Below are 19,156 nucleotides of genomic sequence, written 5' to 3'. Positions count from 1 at the left end.
CAGCATAATGTCACCTCAACTTCTGGTCACTTCACATGATCTTAATTTGAGGACTCCACATGCTGTTGAAGATTATGTGATAAAATCAAAACCTCCACTAATTTCATAACACGTTACATGTGACTCCTTTAGCAGACCTCTGACCTAAATATCTGACACAAGTGCAGGATGGCCCCAGACTGAAGAGTCTGAGACTCTGGAGTCTTTATAGTAAAGCGACATGATCAACAAGCCATTACTTCCTTTCGTGACAGACCTGAGACATGAGGACAGTTCAGCTCATGCTAAGTGATCACCAGCTTTCAACAATGAATCTGATTTGCATGTATTCTTGCTCCTCTATCAGTGTGATTTCAGTTCATGAGCAAAATTCCCAACAGGAAAAAGAGAAAAGAAGTTTATTCCAGCCAAAAGAAAATGTATTGATAGCTCTTTTTGAAAGATGATAGGAAAAGAGGCTTCATAGAACAAGCTGCATCCATCGCTGAGGTTGATGGTAACTTGACAGTAATTATTGTTGGGGATTTCATTTCAGTCTCTACTTCCTCTCTACTTCCACTTCCTCTATTCTCCTGATGGAAAATGAGTTGTTTTCTGAAAGTTTTTCTTTGTTGTTTTTTTTCTGTCTATCTCTGTGATATATTGTGTACTAAAATGTTAGATGTGTATTTTTGTTTAGTGGCTTCTTACTTAATCCAGTGATTCACTGAGGCTTCTCAATACCTTTGTATTGATAATGTATAATATTACATTATAGCCTGTCAAACTGTAAGCTTGGCATTGTATTGGAAGGAAGTGGCTTTCTTTTATGACTCTGTGACAAGATGACAAGAAATAAAAGCAGACTTCTAGGACTGATTAGGAAATTGACGTAGCTGTCTGTGCAAATTGTTTGCTCAAGACCCAAATACAGCAGAACAATGTGGACTGGTAATTTTGGTGTCAGATGTGATTGGTTCTTTTGTCAATAAGGGAGCAATTGTGCACACTGACAAAGAGCCTGACTGACAAGTGAATGAAGTGGAGGAGGAGGATAGAAAGAGGGAGGGATGAAGACAACTTACTTAAGAGAAATGGGCATTCTGTTATACACATCCTGCACATATACAAATGCACACTCGCATACACACGGAAGAGAAAAAAAAATAAGTTCACCCCTTCAGCCACATAGGGAAGCCATTAAATATTGAATCAACGTGGAGCTGAGCATGCCGTGGTGAGACGAGGTCATAGAATTCATATCACACTTATACGCAGAGGTTACACACCACGAACAGCATCATTGATTTTTTTGTTTAAGACTGCAAGAAACAATCAGCATGCAATTTACTATTCCACAAACACCTATTTGCACAAAGAGACAGCAGATAAAAAATGTTTTTCAAAGTAAGATAAGAGAGCAGAGCAGTGAAGCAACATATCCAAACCGACTCTTGTGACTAAATGACTCTGCATTGATTTATAACAATTTATAATTCATTGTTTTAATTTCAGTCAGATGAATTACGCAAACAATTTTTCCCCCTGGCGGGCAAGGACACTACGTAATGTGCATTGAGTGTTAGGTTTGATTCATGACCCGTGCACGATCAATGATGTTATGTTATGAAACACACATGATAACTTAAAAAAAAAAAACACTTGGCTGTGATATCTATCATGTTTATCTGACCAACCCGACTCACCTCTTTTTTTTTTCCAAACACACACATCTGTCCTCCGTCTGCCAGGCCAAGATATTTTATAAAAATGTGTCTACACACAGCAACATCACTGGCTTGTATCTAGTGACAATGACAATCAACAGCTGTGGAACAACAAGCTTAATGAAATTTACCTCTAACCCTGTAAAAGATGAACTTCGCCTCACAGTAGAGAAAATACGAAATAATCATAAAGATATTTGCCCATTAAATAAAATCCAACAAACAGGTAGTTATTAAGGTTCATGTATGTGCAGAAACATGTCAGCTGATCAAAGTGTATACATGGATGTGAATATGGATGAGCATATTTGCGTGTGTGAGCTTGCGGCGATGCGGGTGCACTCCCAAGGCTTTTCACAGACGTGTAATTAACGGCTATGTCTCCTCACCATGATGTTGCTGTGGATGAAGCCCTTGCGATAGCGAGCAGGCTTGAGGTGGGGGTACTCTTCGGTGCTGGTCACCCGGATGTTCCACACACGTCTCCATGCCTCATACAGCTGCAAGTGTACCGGGTATACACCTGAGTGGTGAGGGGCCACAGCGTAGCCCATGTCCACTGGGATGTTGTGCTCCTGGGGGGGGGCATATACACACACACACACACACACACACACACACACACACACACAAGGACACATACATGAAGGTTATTTACATAAACACAAAAGTTACAGTACATTTACAACCACGGCAAAAGACATGACAGCACATAAACACACAGAGCCCGACAGCCTGACCTTCTATAAGAAGCACTTGGTTTGTGTTTTGTTTGTTACGATGCTGGCCTTCAGGTTAGAAATTTAAAAAAATACATAGTTTGTGTGAGCATGTGTATGTGTATGTGTGTGAGTGTGAGGGTGGATGGTTGCTGGGTGCATCTCACAGACTGATGGTGTTGTCCTTGGCTCTGACACACACCTACACACACTGTCAAAGCTAAGCATCAGTGGCCAGGGGATGAGGGAGTGGCATATGTATGTGTGTCTACAATAGAGGTTAGGGATCACACTTTATGATCACATTCACCTTCAACAACATGAACCGACCCCTCCACACTTCACTGTATTGTACGTGCGACACAGCACGGTCATACAAATCATTGCCACCCACTCACACACACATACCAGCAATGCAGAGGAAAACCAAGCAGAGCAGAGCAACAAAAGCACTCGACCTTGTGGACTTCAGATTAAAAAGGGCTCAGATGTGCCCATCAAAATAAAGTGCATCATTCCCAACTGGGATATTTTTCTTTGTTTTGTTATAGAAAATGAGTACATGACACTACAATTTGTAAAAGCATTCTCACTGTTTGTGCTGACAGAAGTGTGAATGTTGTTGTTTGTTTCATTAGTCAAATGTCAAACACCTGAACACCTGCCCAGCCCACATGAGCTTACAACACAATACTTACATTACCTAAAGACCCAAGACAAAGCAAGCCAATATATGGTACTGTGTACATATGTCAAAACAGTTATATTAGCTATAAACAACAGATTAAACTTGCAACTCTCTCATGCGCATTAAATGAGCAGTACACTATGAAATGCATTTCAAGTAAAATTATTATCCTACTGTATTCTGGCTCAGGGGATATTTTTAAGTTTTCTCTGCCGCCGGACTTGGTTACAAGAGCTTCAGCCAATTTTTGTCTTTATGATAGCCTACGAGTGGTTACAATACTACACGCTGTGAGCAGCGCTACATCTTCCGGGCAGACTGGAGGCTACAGTGAGCCGCTACCGGAAAGTGGCGAGATTGGCTGGGGTTAGCAGATTAGCATGCTAACTTCAGTAGAAGAAAAGACGTGATAGAGAAAAAAGTTAACATTGACGTTGCTTTCCATTGCTGGAAACAGCTCTTAGGGAGTAAAGGAATGAAGTTTGATGCTGAATTCACTACGTTTCGTCTAGACTGGTAAGTAAACAACTGTTCGTCCTGACGTTGGCTATGTAGCATTACACAACAACTAGTTCCGACAAAGTACTTTGGTTGGACGTATGTATCACTCCGCTTCACAGGTGTTCTATTAACGATTAATCAACGTTAACGGTCGTTATCTATCTTAGATTGTAACAAACTTTGCAAAGATATATATATTTCCACAAATAACATATGAATTAAATGATATAAGGTCGTCAAAGGAGGATGAAGGGAAGGAAAGGATACTTCAGCGCACCACTGAGGTAACGTGTAGACAAAGTAGAAAGTTAGAGTGCACTGTGTAGGTCAGGAAAATGTTTATGTGTTACTTAGCAACAGTCTAGCAACAGTCCAGTTGCGAAACTATTTGTATTGGGGTCGCCAAAGAAATGATGAAATAAACAAACCATAATCTGTTGTTGCTTATTTAACTAATATGGCACTCGTAGAACTGTTGTATAAAAGCAATATCACACTCCAGGTTGTGATGGTGTACTGAATATCAGCACAGCGCTGATTCGGTCTTAGGTACGAAGCCGCAAGCTAAAATTAAAAATAGCTCCTAGCCCCAAATCTAGGTCAAAACCATGGTCAAAACACACTATATATTGGCAATGGTCCAATCCTAATTTTATTACCCCAACGGCGTCTGACAAAATTAAAAACACATAAATTAAAGACAAAGACTGTGCTGTGATTTCAGCAATATTTATAACAAACATAACATAACAGACTCCTGTCTGTTGTGTTAAATTTACTGCTCAATGTGCATAATACAAACTCAACACTTCCTGTAATCGTTTCAGATTAAAAGCCCTCCGGTGTTTGAGTGGACATAAACCCTTTATTTCTTAACAGGGCTTTTATTGCTGTGCTGCAGTAAGCGTATTGTCTCATTTGTGGTTGCTGGTGTTTTTTACATGCTATTCAATCTGCTAGTTTCTTCAGAAGTTACAGATGAGCTCTCTCCATCTCTCTCTCTGCTTGATGTGTCTTATGTTTAGTTATTCCTCTGCCTCCCATACTAATAATGATACATGTAATGGAGGTAGTTAGTTTTTTGTAATAGAGGTTATGCTCAGTGTGCAGCTTTCCAGCAGCAGGGAAACCAGAGTGGCTCCATAGACTGGCCTTAACAACCCCTGGTTGACATCCATACATGGTCCAGCCATTTACCAGGTTCATACCTAGTCTTTTTTTTAAAATACACAGTCTCAGAATCTAGCGACAATGCGTAGTTGGCAACACTCTAGACTGTAAACACCCCCCAAAAAGAACCTGTTTGCACCAGAAACTCCAAGTCAGTGACGAGGCACTCAGCTGGCCAGTGTTGGAATTATCACTCAGTCAGCCAATTAGTCAGGGACATTCCCGATTATAGGGTTGGCCCTGCTGTTGTGTTCCATCCAAAAAAATTGCATATATGCAGCTGATTTCAATTTGCAATATATCCCCAGAAGGAAGTGTAATGCATCCCTCATTTTGTTTTTTTAATCAACATACTATTTACATTGAACACAACTGCAAAACATGTAAATTAAAACATTTCAAACAAAAACCTAACAACACTTAAGACATAGGATGTGAATTCCTAGTCTCAGAGTTCACATGTGCATCATGTCTGTAATGTGCTGTGACAAATAAATAGTTATATTTACTAAACAGCAACAGACAACCTTGAAGAAAATGCAATCATGGGGAGCAAGCATGATTAAAAGGACACGCAAGAAGAAAGCAACAACAAAATAGACAGCTGCAGGAAATGTGTGTGCGTGTCTGTGCATGTGTGTGCGTGTGTGTGCTCGAGTGTTAGTGCGCGCACACATCCATCTCACCAGAGCGAACTCCTTGTTGAGGACCATCTGCTCCAGCAGCGAGGACTCGTTGTGGAAGAGGTGAGGCTGCATGTGGCTCCACATGTGGGGGAACCACCAGAACTCATCCACATACTTCAACAGTAAGTCGTCTCCCTCATCCTCCTCTGCTGTCCCTGCACACACACAAAAACACACACATGTGAACAAGGACAAAAGGACAAAGAAGGAGACATGCATCATGGAGATTAAGAGCATATTAAAAATGTTTGTCATACACAGCTCCTCACTGGTATAAGGTTAGAGTATACAGTATATCATCAAGCGACTTGGTTGTCTTAAAGCACAGTCTGATACCATAGTGATGAAAAGTGATGCCATAGCAATAACAGATGCTATGATAATATCTCCCATTCAATATCATATTTCTTCTAATTATAATCATGTTCAGTTTCAACTCTATTTTCCTTTTGCAGTGTATCCTGCTTCTTTGTTCTCTTGCGGCAGATTTAGACACTTTAACTAGGAAATCAATAAAATCCGTCCTTGGAACCACAAGAGAGCTTAGAAATGTGCAGCAGTATGTCACAGCCTCACAAATATGCCTGTATAAATATTACTCTATACCTCAAAATCTAGAGGTGGTGATTAAAAAATAGCATAACTTACACACTATAAGCTTTATAACTGAGTGGGACTGATTATTCCCACTAAGACCACTGTGCTGCATATTCATCTTTTCTTTAGTCAATCATATTTGGCAATTACTGTACTGCTGCCTTAAAGTCTAATACTCCATACGTGGTTTATCTAAATACTTTTTCTACTTTAAAAGAATTCATTAAATTTACAACAATGATAATAATTAAATAACATATATATAATAAATATATATATAAATAATAATATAATATTTTTTATACATGCATTGCCTCTCTACCTTATTTTGTATTTAATATCAAAGTGTAAATAGTCAGTTAACAATTGCTTGTGTGCTATGTACTGTATGTTTAGATGCACAACAGAAATCATCACTGTAAACATAATTGGTTTATATCAAACTGTGAAATGGTAGGTTTGATCCAACTGCTTATAGTGCGAGCTACCACTTGTCAAACCGCAAGTATATAAGGCACACAAGTTCTATCACAACTACTCACAGTTATAAGAATAGTGTTATTCAGACCTAATAACTGCTCTTACTGACTCAGATCAATGCTGAGTCGCATCTTACAGTAATATAACTTATAAAAATCAGTTAATACCGTGTAATTGGCCATTCCATTTTTCAATTGATGGATTGTGATGGGTGCCAACAAATGTTACTATAATGTGAAAATTTCCATTTAGAAAAATTCCATCCTTGCATTTCTTCATGAGACCAAATAACAGTTGAAGATGTTTAGCTCCACAAGGTCCTTGCATGACCTTTGAGATAAAATGTTTTCGTGAAAGTAGAAGTGAAAGTAAAAAGTGAAAACAGGCACATTTTAACATGAAACTGCCATAAACGGTATGCTTAGTTTGAAACACATGGATAGCTCTTATTTACAGTAACAAAGCAAAGTACTTTATCCAAAACCTTTTGAGTTTCTACACAAAAAAAACCCACGTAGTAAATTAATGGTATACGGTAGGAATCATTCAGTCTAAATGATAAAACAATACTTCTTTTTTTTCTTTTTTTTTTTTACAGTTTTATTGTGTCAGTCATCATATTATATTTATTATAGTGAGTTGTCACTTATATATTCTGTAAAATGGAGAGCATATAAACAAAACACACCTGTGTGGTAAAACTTCCCAGAGAAGCCAAGATTGAAGGTAAAGTTGGAGATCTGAGAACGCAGCTGTTTCTGAATGTCAAGGAGAGCCTATAGATAGATAGATAGATAGATAGATCAATAGATAGATAGATAGATAGACAGACAGAACATAAGAATGAACATTAGTGACAGAATCGCAGTCAACACATTCACTGTATATCATGTTCATCTCCCCCCAGCCTGCACTCATACAGATAAACACCCGACCTGTCTGACACAGGTCTTAATGTCTCTCTGTTGTATATTTAAGTGAACCCTCTGAGAACCATCATGATGGCTGTGTGTACTCATCAGTGCTTATCCAATGGCAGCACTCACCAACATGCTAGTACAACAGTGTGCTTGATTGTACTGTCTGCCGTTATTCTGCTTTCTGCTTTGCTCCAGAAGCTATTCCTGTCCTTAAAGTTACCTCAGTCTCTGGTTTCAATACTTGAATCGGGATTTTCTCTACTTATTTGATGACTTCATTAGTTTACTGGCCTTTAAACAAAGACTCAGTAATGAGTGTTAACTAAAGAGAGTTGCACAGTCGCACACACAGTCACACACACCGACAGTAATGCGAGTTAATGAAGGTCAGTGCATTAGTAGCCTCTGGAGGGTGGACTAATAACCACCCCTACCCCAGCCCCCTCCCACACACGTACACACACACATACAATCCTCCCTCCTCATCATTCCCTCCATCCATCCCTAACACTACCCCGTGAAACCTTGTAACCCCACCTCCACCAACACCACCACCACCACCTCACCCTTCTCTCTCCCTTCTCTGCTAAATCTGATTCGCTCTCTACAGATGTGTATAAGAGACAGTCTCTGAACCTCCATCTCTCCCCCGCTCGTTCCGTGAAAATGTCACATTCTCAGGAGACGGGGCTGTTCTAATTTGAAAGGAAAGCTGAAGCAGCATGGAGGAAAGATCGCTCTCTCTTTTTACAACTCCCTCCCCTTGCTCTTTACCTCACGCTCTCCCACCCCATCTTATTGCTATGATTGCAAGTCCCTCTGTTTGCTCCCACACAGATATTTTATTTATTTATGAAATTCGTATATCCTCTGTATATTTCAATCTGCTGGGCCTTTCTGTTGAGCTACGAGCCACATCTCTATTACTGGTCTTTGTCATGCTGCTTTTAATCGATCCCCAGGAACCTTCCCTGATTTACAAGACCTGAGAAGCTGATGTCAGAGCAAGGAATTGGTTCCAGGCAGTCTCATTCTCTCCCTCTCTCTCTCTCTCTTTCTTCACCCTTTTCCTCCCGTGTGTCTCCCAAACTAACAAATATACAGACACATGCACAGTGTCTTCATTATCGCTAATCTAATGGTGTTGAAGACGGCTGCATGCTGACAGATGTGCACAGCCCCCTAATCTGATCCCCTGTCTCCTCTGTTATGACATCCTCTACATCTTACACACACACACACACACACACACACACACACACACACACACACACACACACACACACACACACACAGTAAATGTGTGGATACAAAGACTTAAGAATTAAATTAAGTTTGTAGCTGAGTGCTTTGCATTTATAACTCAATATACACTCCCCGATGCACTTGGTCGAAATGCATTATTAACGTGTGTTGCTATCTGTGGGAGTCGGCGTAGGTGTGTGTCCAAGTGTGCAGTATATTAGCTTAAACACCTCATTTGTATTCTGCTACCTAACATCCATAGCAGAAAACAGAAGAGCAAGCAGTATCTTGTGAGGCCAAACAGCTGTATTTGTAACTTTTCGCCCTTTAACTATCACACTCATCATTTTTATCTCTATTTCTGACTGGTAGTTATGAGCAAAGAACCATTTAAAAAACTTTCTTCAATGATGAATTCATAGATGCTCCTGAAGAGGATCTCACTGATAAGCCATGTTTTTTGAGAAATTAAAAAAACAACCCAACAAAAAGCAAAAAAAAGTTTCTTGACACTTAAATTACTTTCCAATTTCAAACACAGTACATTAATATAATGTTCATGAGATTTGACTTAAATTATGACCTTACTTTGAAGCATTTCAAAATATTTCAAATGTAGCTTATCATTTCTGTCACCAATTTTGGTTGACTTCGACATAGCCCACCATATCCATGTTTTCTTTATCATACTGTATCTTTTCTTAGGGTAACACACCTTTGCCTTTGTTTGCAAGAGTGTGTTTATGAGTGCATTTCCTCCCAAGCCTCATTGTACTATGATGAAGGTCAGATTATGCCCAAGCAGACCTAGTTTGTAATATGTGTTTGGAAATCAAAACGTATCCAGACAAGCAGTTTGAGTATAAAAATGACGTCAGCCACAGAAATGGTAACAGGCTGTTTTGTTAACACCTAAGTCAACCACAGAGTAAACACTGTGTCAAGCAAATTGTGGTGTAGTCATCAAACTGGAGGCCTGAGAGCACAACTGTATTTCATCATGAGAAGGAAGAACTGTGGATAAAAACTGCACCCAGCAATATAAAGGAGCAGACATCTAGGACAGAAACATATGGCAAAACTCTAACTCTGGCTCTGTGATACAATGAAGTCCCCTCCTGCTGTTTTTCTGAGGGTAACGGCAGCAGATCCGGGAGAACGGGCGAGGGGGGGCTTTAAGCAATATGGAGCCAATCTGTCCACTGGATACCGAGCTCAAAGCTGAAGATGGTTTTAAAACGGGCCATAAGAGATACTTCATAAGAAAGACGGGGGGATTTGGATTAGCGGGAGGTGGGACTATGTAGCATGTGAGAGATCTTGACAATCCTAGTGATGAAGGTAAACACACGCTGGGATTAGCCGTTAGCGATAGCCCTCTTTTCTGTGCCCAATCCCACAGCTGCCTAACACTGCTAGTGTCAGAAGCACTGCCAGTTTGTTTCTGTGTATGTGAAAGCGACAGTGTGTGTGTTTGCCTGTATGCGTGTGTTTGTGTGTACTTGCATGTGTATGTGGTAAGAACTGGAAGAGGTGCCAGCTAGATGTTGGGGTTCAAACAGATGGGAGACAGGCATCTGGACAGCTGGCATTCACTGCCTTTCACAAACCCTTTACACCAACCACCTCTCCTCCATATCCCCATTCTGTCATTCTTGCGTTTGCACTGTTTGTTTTCTTTTCTTTTCACAGCCTTAAGCCTGGCTGGGAGATCTAAAATAACAAAAGTAGTTATAAAAGAACTTATTTGCGCGTGGGATTTTATGCGCAAACAGATTGGAAGGTGGGTTGAAAGGAACAAGAAAATTAGGCACATTTTACGGGTTTTAAGTCTCGCACAAAAGCAGGTCAAAGTTCTCGATTCATCTACATCAGTGCATGTGTTTGCGTCTGTGTGTGTATCAGTGCATGTAATATGAACACTAGACCAGCAAATTTAACTGGGTCAGGCATCTCTATTTGATGAGCAGGAAGAGCACTTTTCCAGTTAATGCCAGTCTTCCTTTTGCTTACTCTTCCCCCCTCTCTGTCTCACTTCCAGTCTCGCTTGTCAGATTCGAGTCAGTGTAGCATTTTATATTGGAGCATTTTACAAAATCATCTATTCACTTGCATTTATGGATCCAAGGTACTTGTGATTGCTTTGGCATTGCTATACTTACACTAAATTCTACTTGGCAGCCCCTCAAGGATTTTGAGTTTCAGTGATTGCTGTGACCGCAAAACCTGCCTCATTTTGTGAAAGAAAATGCATGGCGCGCTGCCACGTTCTCAGAGTTAATTTGAAGTAAAAACAAGAGCGCTGACAAAATTAGTTAATTAAACTAACAAAAAAAAAGTTATTAAGACAATTTTGTTGTTGACAGATGCTTTCTTCAGAGTATTCATGACAGCGGCACAGCGATGAATGTGTGTTTTTTCTACCATATGTTAAAAAAAAAAAACATTAAAATGAAAACGTCTAATACATAAATATGTAACAGCCTTTTTTTCCCCTTCTAATAGCGTAACTGTAAAACTTCTCCTTCCCTGCAGGGCTGACTGTGATAATTCTACTTGTCCAGATCAGGGGGGCGAATGAGAGCAGATGTCAGGAAGCATCATGCTGGAAGCAATATCCTGTCCTCCTCTGCCATCCTATATGTCATCTCTTTTTTTCCCTTCCCACCTGCAACTTTGTCATTTTAAAAACCATGAAGATCTAATACCTAAGATTTCTTATCAAAGGTGCCAGCCCTTGATGTCGTCTGACCGATTTAAAAAAGAAAAAGAATCGTGTATGCCTCTCCCTTTCTCCTATTTCTTTGTGTCTCTTCATTGGTTTTCAAATCTTTTCTCCACTGTTTGTCTTTTCTTCATTACTTTTGTAATAGCATTTGGCAAAGTAATAAACGGATATGGAATGAGCTCAGTTCCATTGACTTAAGTGGCAAATATGGATCATACTTAATTAGGTCTAAAGATTAACTCTAAGTAGGACTGCACAGTAAATTGCAGGCTGCTGAGCCAAAAACCCTCAGTGAAGTCTAAATTTTGCTCATTTTGTGTAATTCCTTTTTTTGTTTTGTTTTCAATTTTAGGTCATTGCCAGACCAAAGTGATCATCAGCACATGAAGAGAAACACTTTAGCCTTGACATTTACACTCTTCATTTCAAACGTATCATGCTATTATCCATTATAGTACATTCTGCGGTGCAATGAAGAAAGGCATAAAATAACTACCTTCTGGCTGGCTAAGATGTTAAAACATGTTTCCTGTTCTGTCTTAAAGGCGAAATAGCACTTTATGGTTTATGAGACCACATGAAAGTTGTAATTATTTGACTTCCCAAACAAATTTATGAAATTTAAAAAATTGCCCTGTTATTAATTTCCGGGAGTACAAGGGATGGATTGTTGTAATATAAAACAGGCTAAATGCAGGGGATCTCCTCCGACAATTTGCACATAACACCGAAAGGTTCTGAGTTGATATGAGGTAACTGTACTTTTTACTGAGCCACTATACACTTCATCTAGATACATAAAAATGTTAAATATGTGCACAGAGATTTTTGTCTTGGCTTGTAAGTTCACACGTGTTCACATGAATGTGTGCCCTCTCAACTTAGATGGCACCGCTTTAGAAAGCACCATGGGAAGGAAAAGAGTGAGAATGAGTTGAACAAGAGGTTTAGGGAGGAATACAAATAGGCCAGAGATAGTGATCAATGACTCGGCTGAGGAGGGGGTGAGGAGGAAGGTGAGTGGAGGGGGAGGAAAGGGAGAGAGGGGGGTGATAAAGAGGGATCTGAAGATGAGAATCGGACACCTCCCTAACGACCACTCTCCCAAGGCAGAAGAGAGGAGAAACCCGACACGCATGAATTAAAAAACACAAGCACCGGCACGAGCGGATCATTGATGGGAGTTTTTGACTGGCATCATCCCTCATTTTGAGAAATGTCAGCCACGGGGTGCCTCCCTGTGAATCATTTTAATAGAGGAAATACAGCTGTGTGTGTGAGTGTGTGTGCAGACAAGAGGGGGTGTAGGTATTGTTTGTCACCAGATGAACTCGTGGGGTGAGTCTAATGAAGAGTGCAGAGAGAAGGAGGGTGGCATTTTAATTGGCCTCCCTCTCTCTCTCTGTCTTCCTCCTCTCTCCTCTTCTCTCGGGGAGAGCAGGAGACTGAATGTTGGATTTCTAACATTGGAACTGCAAACGCCTTGTCCTACTAATTGGTCAATAACACATCCTGTTACACACTTTGATGCGGTGTTACACATAAGCTTTTCTTGATCTACAGGATTTACATTTTCACATAGTTTGTGCGTCGTTCATAATTATTCGTCGGGATGTTTGTGTTGTGGTGTTTTGTTACTGCTATTTAAATGTAAGAAAAATATTTTTGCGGTGCCAGAACACTTTAAATAATATTTAGAACATTTACGATAGCAGCTTTAGAGATGAACCTATCAAACACTCCAGATGTCGATTTTCAGGATAAACCTTGTCTGTAATGTCATCGTCATGTCATGTCAGTCTGGTCTGACCAGAATTTAACCCATGACAGTTTACTTGTTCTACTCCATAAAGCTATCGTCAGAGCCAAACAGTTTTGCACAGGTTCAATTGTACCTTGAGGAAACATCTCTCTTTCCTGATTTAATAATTCCTTGAATTCCACAAGCATTCTTCTTTTTAATGACATGAGGAGACATCCTTTCAGCGGACACCTTGACCTCAGATGTATGTTAGATCTATATTTGCCATACGGTCATCTAATATGAGTCATCCTTTCAGCAGCTTTTCACTGACATTTTGCTGGAAGGGAAAGACTCCTGAAAACTAAACTTTACTGATCAAACAACCCCTGCATCACAACAAAGATGAGAGACGTTAAGAAAAGGTAACAGTAAAATAAACTGCTTGATGCACATGATTATGAATATACATGGCTTACACGTGCATACACACTCGTCACTTAAAATAAGCCTTGTTCCAACTGTAATTTGACAACTCTACCTGAGGCTCTTCATCTCTAAGAGGAGGGCTGCTACAAATCACCATATTCCTGCTCCTGCACCTCCCCTCCTCCGCTTCCTCATTTCCCTTCAGCATTTTGTTTCTCAGAAATCGCTAAGTTAGCTGCTAGCTCTTCCCCTCGGCACCACACTTCACCTTCCCCTCCCTTCCTCTCTCTCTCCAACTTTTTATTCTTGTTTTTTTCTTATTCTAGTTCTTCCTCTCTGTGATTACCAACCATCCTGAAGGAGAAAGTAGAGTAGAAATATGGAAAGAGTGTGGGCCTTTCAAGTGGCATCACCCTCTCTTTTTCCTGCCCCTCTCTCTATCTATCTCTCCATCTCCCTCTCTCCACTGCTTCCTCCATCCACATCTCCCTGCCCCTCTGTTATGGCACTGGTTCATCCTCATGTATATTTATGCTACAAAGCTGAAGAGTCAGGCAGACTTGAAATGAAAACTCCAACGAGAGAGCGCTTGTGTGCTCATTTTGGGAATCTGTACGTGCACGGGTGTGTGCGCAAAGTGTGTGTGACTGTGTGTGACTGTGTGTGAATATGCACTCCTTTATCCTTTTTGGATACAAGCTTCTTTTTTATATTCAAGGGTGGAATTCCTCTCCACTTGACCACCCACTGCACTTCTGTTTTCTCAGCCTCCCCCCATTCCTCTCATCTCCCCGAGTTTCAGCCACAGACAGGTGGCTCCTCTTTTTCTTTTTTTTCCATTGTCTGATGAGACAGGTGTCAGCCACTGGCAGAAAGTGACATTCTAATCTAAAGTACTGATTCAGAAAAACACACACAGACGCACAGTTTCCCGTCATGTGTATCCTGTGACTGCAGTGAGACAGGCAGACACCTCTGGTCTTAGCTCGTGCACATCACCGCAGAGCAGCATAAATCTCACCTGTCTTGCAGACACGCTCCCACACATGGAAACCCACCAAACACAATTTGTTTCCCTTGAATGGCCCTTTACTGGTGAGGTCGCAGTGGGAGAATGTGACCACAGATTTCAAGCAAAATTCCTTGTGCGGTACCATTTTATTCCTCCCTCCAGCAAACCTGAGATGTTTCTTTTTATCTCATAGAAATACTATAATACCACATAAATGAGTGGTTTATATACATATGAGAGTGTGCACATACTGTATTTCTGTATGTATTACATAAATACATGCATGGAGGTGGTGCACGTCAGTCTTTATGTGGGTGTGTGTGTGTGTCTGTGTGTGTGTGTGTGTGTGTTTGCTCATGCAAGCGTGTGTGTTGAAACAATAGATGTCTTGAGAGGCGGGCTGCACGGCTGACTCTCCTTTAGTTTCCCTAAGAGGAGGAACGTGGGAAAAGAGGAATAAGTGCCATTCATCTTTTCACTGGCTCATTCACTACCTCTCTTTCTCCCTCTCACCCCTCCTCTCTCTCTCTTTCACTTCACTTCTTTGTTCACTTAAATGGCCTCTTTACTTCTGGCTAAACCTCTATTTGAGATAAATACCCTCTCGCTATACCCCAACACATATGCACTTGGTACACAACACACAGAGACATTGCACACAGACACGCATGAGCTTTCCCAAGTACCCCCTCGATGCACCCGTGCCTGAGCTAACAACCTTTGAAACACACTCCTGGTAAAAATCTTTTGCTGCAGACTTACAGTGCAATAAGTACACACCTCTTATCTCTTCACCACTGCACTGCCATCAGTTACTGGTTTTTTTAGAAGTTGATAAGAGAATGAAAAATCTAATCCAACACCACTGACCCAACATGAATTCATTCCCTCTATTGCACTCTGTCTCTCTCTAATGCACATTATCACACACCCATCACCTCCAATACCTTCACATCCTTGGCATTCATGCGTGTCCCTTCCTTCCCGACGAAAATGTCATCTATATCCACCAGTATGTGCCGGTCCAGGCCCAACGTAAGCTTCCTGTCCGTGAGGTAGGATATGGCATCCACCAGGATGAGTCTGTGGAGCCAGTAGCCCAGCCCCTGGCCAAACAGTACCCTCCTCACTCCGTCATACAGTCCCATATCCTGTACCACAGTGGCTTGGAGGCCTGAACTGAAGCCAGGCCCTGGATTATCACCACTACCTGCCCCTGCTCCATCCTTGGCCCGTGCATGCAGCACAGCCTGGTACGTGGAGTGATTGGAGGAGAAGGAGGTCCAGTCCTCCCCAGGTAAAGCCCCTCGATCTGTGCCAGGCTTGGTAAGGTGGAGAAGGGGAGAGCTAGATACCACGCAGCAGTCCCAAAGGGCCTGGTTGGTCCTTAGCACCAGCGGGAGGCCTCTGAGTTTGAGAAGAGGTGGGGAGTTCTCGGTGGAGCGGTAGAAACCTATGATGCCCACTCTGTACTCAGTACAGTATTGATGCAACAGCTGTCTGTTCCATGTGTCTGCATGTGCATACTTTAACAGATTCTCATAAATGATTAGAGAGTATCGTCCACGGCCCTTTTCTGTCAGCGGCGGAAGGTCGCCCTTCCCTGAGGCAATCTCCATGCGGAACTGGAAGTGTGCTGACTCTAATATAGCCACAATGTCCTGACCCAGCTGCGAGTATTGGGACTCCACCAGCACCAGCACCACTGGATCAGTGTGGACATGTGTGTGAGGGGGGTTCGGTGGGTACGGGTATGGGAGTTGGCGGTACGGAGACATGGAGAGCGGCTGGGAGCAGGCAGGTTCAGGAGATTGTCCAAGCTGCATGGAAGGGGAGGAGTTGGTAAAGAGGAAGTATGCAGAGAGAAGGAGGGAGAGGAGACAGCAGGAGGCCAGCAGGAGCAGGAGCCTACGTAAGTGGCGACGGAATCGCACAGCCACCGTCATTGCAAGCCGGGGAGGTGTTGTGCGTAGCAGGAGGAGATGTCTTTTTTTGTTTGCTGGTGGCTAGAGAGTGTCTGCACGAGCTTTGGTGTTTGACAAGCCCAAGAGATTGTCTGTGTGTGTGGGAGAAAGGAGCGAAGCCACTCAGGGGTGCGTCATGTCACCATGGCAGATGGAGAGGGGAGCTGCGCCGGATTATGGGGAACAAAGGTCTTCATTGAGGAAATGCAGTCAACGTACTCTTCTTCCAAACCTCATGGAGGTATCACGCGCAGATATGGAGCGAGTGATGATTAATGTCTGCAGAGAAAGGGGACAAGGAGAAAAAGAAGGAAGAGTGAATCTGTTGGGCAAGGTTGAATAGTATGCATTAGTTCTCTAGCTGCATGCTCACGGGTGTGTGTGTATGTGTGTGTGTGTGTGTACCTAGGTTGTGCCACCCTGGGGAATGTGAGGGCACAGCTGGTAACTACAGAGCTGATTGAAAACAACTTACATCCTTAGGGCTTATCCAACCTCTGGCACACACACACATAAAGTGACATCACAGTTAAAAGCACAAACACAGCTCAAAAGTCAATCCTCACAAATAAACAACAGCTGGTTGTGCGTTAATATGGCAGTGAGGAGAGGTGGATGGGACCTCAACTAATCAGTCCTATAAAGCTCTACAGAGAATTCCTCTAATTGCGCCATACTCTGTGCACTTCTGTCCTATTTCTGAACCTAATCATCTGAAATACCACAAAATTAGAGTTGGAATCCTTTTGCCAGGAGCACTAATCTGGGGGGAGCCCATGACAGAACAGAGGAAATGGCGAGCGAGAGAAAAGTCAGAGAGAAAGAGCAGAGAGAGGAACAAAATGCAATGAATTATAGAAAGAGACAAAAAAGACCAGGATTAGCATCTTAATGTATGTGCCGGGAGCCAGGGAGAAGAAAAGATCCCACAGCATCTTTTTCTCTCTCTTTTCTCTCTCCGCCTCACTCTCCCCTTCTCTCTCTCTCTCTCTTTCTTTCTCTGTCTATCTACACCCCCTCTTTCTCTGCTTCTGTCTGTTTGAATATCAATAGTCTTTCCTCACGTTCCTTCTCTCCTTGTTCCTTGCCTTTAGAGAACACACGCGAAGAGAAGGTCATGGAGAAGAGACTCCAGTCACATTCTTTAAATATGATACCAGAAAATGAAAAAGAGGAGGACGATAACTCTGAACTAACTTTCTACCTTTTCCAATGCAGTTGTATTCGTTGCTTTTATGAAATGTGTGTCATCCTAATTGGGAATTCTGTAAGAATACTGACTGTTAAATAGCTTAGTTGGGGTTTTATTAGTTTTATTAGACACCATAAAGATGTGGAGGAAATTGTCTCATGTGCCACTTACTCAGTCATAAAAAGGGGTTTTTCAAACTAGTGTTTTGATATTCAAAGTAAAGGGAAAGCACTAAATCTGTGTCTCAACTGTAGGTGAGAGCTGGTTGAACCTCTTACTATAGGTATGCATGTGTCTCACTAGGAGCCACAGGAGGGCGCTGGAATTGGATTGACACAGGAGACTTCACATGGAAGTTTTAGCCTGTCATTTGAATAACTATAATTCCCAATGGTATTATAAACCATGTGATATGAAAAAAAAAACCTCAAGATGCATTTCCTCCAAGTCCTGTTTCATGCAGTGGGCTATTTTGTGAAATGCTACATGAAAAAGTTACTGAAGCATTTTAAAATTCACATTTAAACTGAAAAGTAGGCCTAAATATGTAAAACCAGTGTTTTGTCATTTTAATGTTTCATCATAATAACCTAAATGTTATTTATAATAGCAACAGTTTCTGGGAGCCACAGAAAGCATGCAATTTTAAATAGCCTATATTAGATTAACAATGAAGTCCAGTGTGTTAAACAGGATAAACCGTGAAAACTGGAGGAAAACTCAAAAGCGGTAGGCTAATAAATCCAGTCTGCTATTCTGTTTGTGTCGTTAAATCTCCGGTGAAAATATAATTAAAAAGAAAGAAACCCGCAGCATAAACATCCCTGACTGACTCCAAACAGGCAGAGGGATGAGCTCAAACTAACAGCAGATAAATCCGGAGAGTTTCCCCAATCCTGCCGCTGAAGTTTACCTTAAGAATTAAAAGCACACCGACTCGCCCACTTACCTCTAGCCGAGGCTGAGGCGCTGCCGAGCGGGGAGGAGGCGTGACGGGAGAGCGGCGAATATGATGCTGCTTCGGGTGGGTCCGGGGCTGAGGTCTCGGTGGCGCACCACTCCCGTGTGTTTTGGATGCTGAAGCGTTGTGCCATCTCCCCTCTCCCTCTCCCTCCCTCTCTCTCTCTCTCTCTCTCTCTCTCTCCCCCTTCACTAGATCAGCAGGGGCGGCCAGGCGGAATGATCCGCTCTCCTCCCCCCTTTCATCATTCTTCTATTTCTCTTACTCTCGTCTCCCCCACTGTCTTCTCCTCTCTCCCGCTATGCCCACTTGTCCCTTTATCTGTGCTCTTTAGGTGGAGATTAGGCGGCGGAGTGGACGACGGAGCGCCGATATCGGGGTGCCCGTTAACGACTGACTGCCGTGCGTAAATGCTCC

At 42.0% G+C, this 19,156-nt stretch overlaps 1 protein-coding gene across 2 annotated transcripts in view; it reads right to left on the bottom strand.

Annotated features, from left to right (window-relative positions):
- ndst3 (N-deacetylase/N-sulfotransferase (heparan glucosaminyl) 3) overlaps window positions 1-19,156 on the bottom strand; it is a 44,224-nt gene that overhangs the window by 25,018 nt on the left and 50 nt on the right. For both annotated transcript variants that reach the window (XM_023418528.2, XM_023418527.2), the window contains exons 1-5: window positions 18,728-19,156; window positions 15,570-16,865; window positions 7,236-7,323; window positions 5,471-5,625; window positions 2,096-2,281 (exon numbers count right to left, since the gene is read on the bottom strand). The exon at window positions 18,728-19,156 is cut by the window's right edge and continues 50 nt beyond it. In XM_023418528.2, the coding sequence (XP_023274296.1) occupies window positions 2,096-2,281; window positions 5,471-5,625; window positions 7,236-7,323; window positions 15,570-16,568 (1,428 nt within the window). In that variant the 5' untranslated portion in view covers window positions 16,569-16,865; window positions 18,728-19,156. The remainder of the gene's footprint in view (window positions 1-2,095; window positions 2,282-5,470; window positions 5,626-7,235; window positions 7,324-15,569; window positions 16,866-18,727) is intronic.

This window comes from Seriola lalandi, unplaced genomic scaffold (assembly GCF_002814215.2).
Source record: "Seriola lalandi dorsalis isolate HSWRI2012SDOR001 ecotype SW California unplaced genomic scaffold, Sedor1 jcf7180002054582, whole genome shotgun sequence".
NCBI classification, from domain to species: domain Eukaryota; kingdom Metazoa; phylum Chordata; class Actinopteri; order Carangiformes; family Carangidae; genus Seriola; species Seriola lalandi.
The sequence above is the reverse complement of the archived record's forward strand: the minus strand, read 5'-3'. Positions and strand labels throughout refer to the sequence as shown.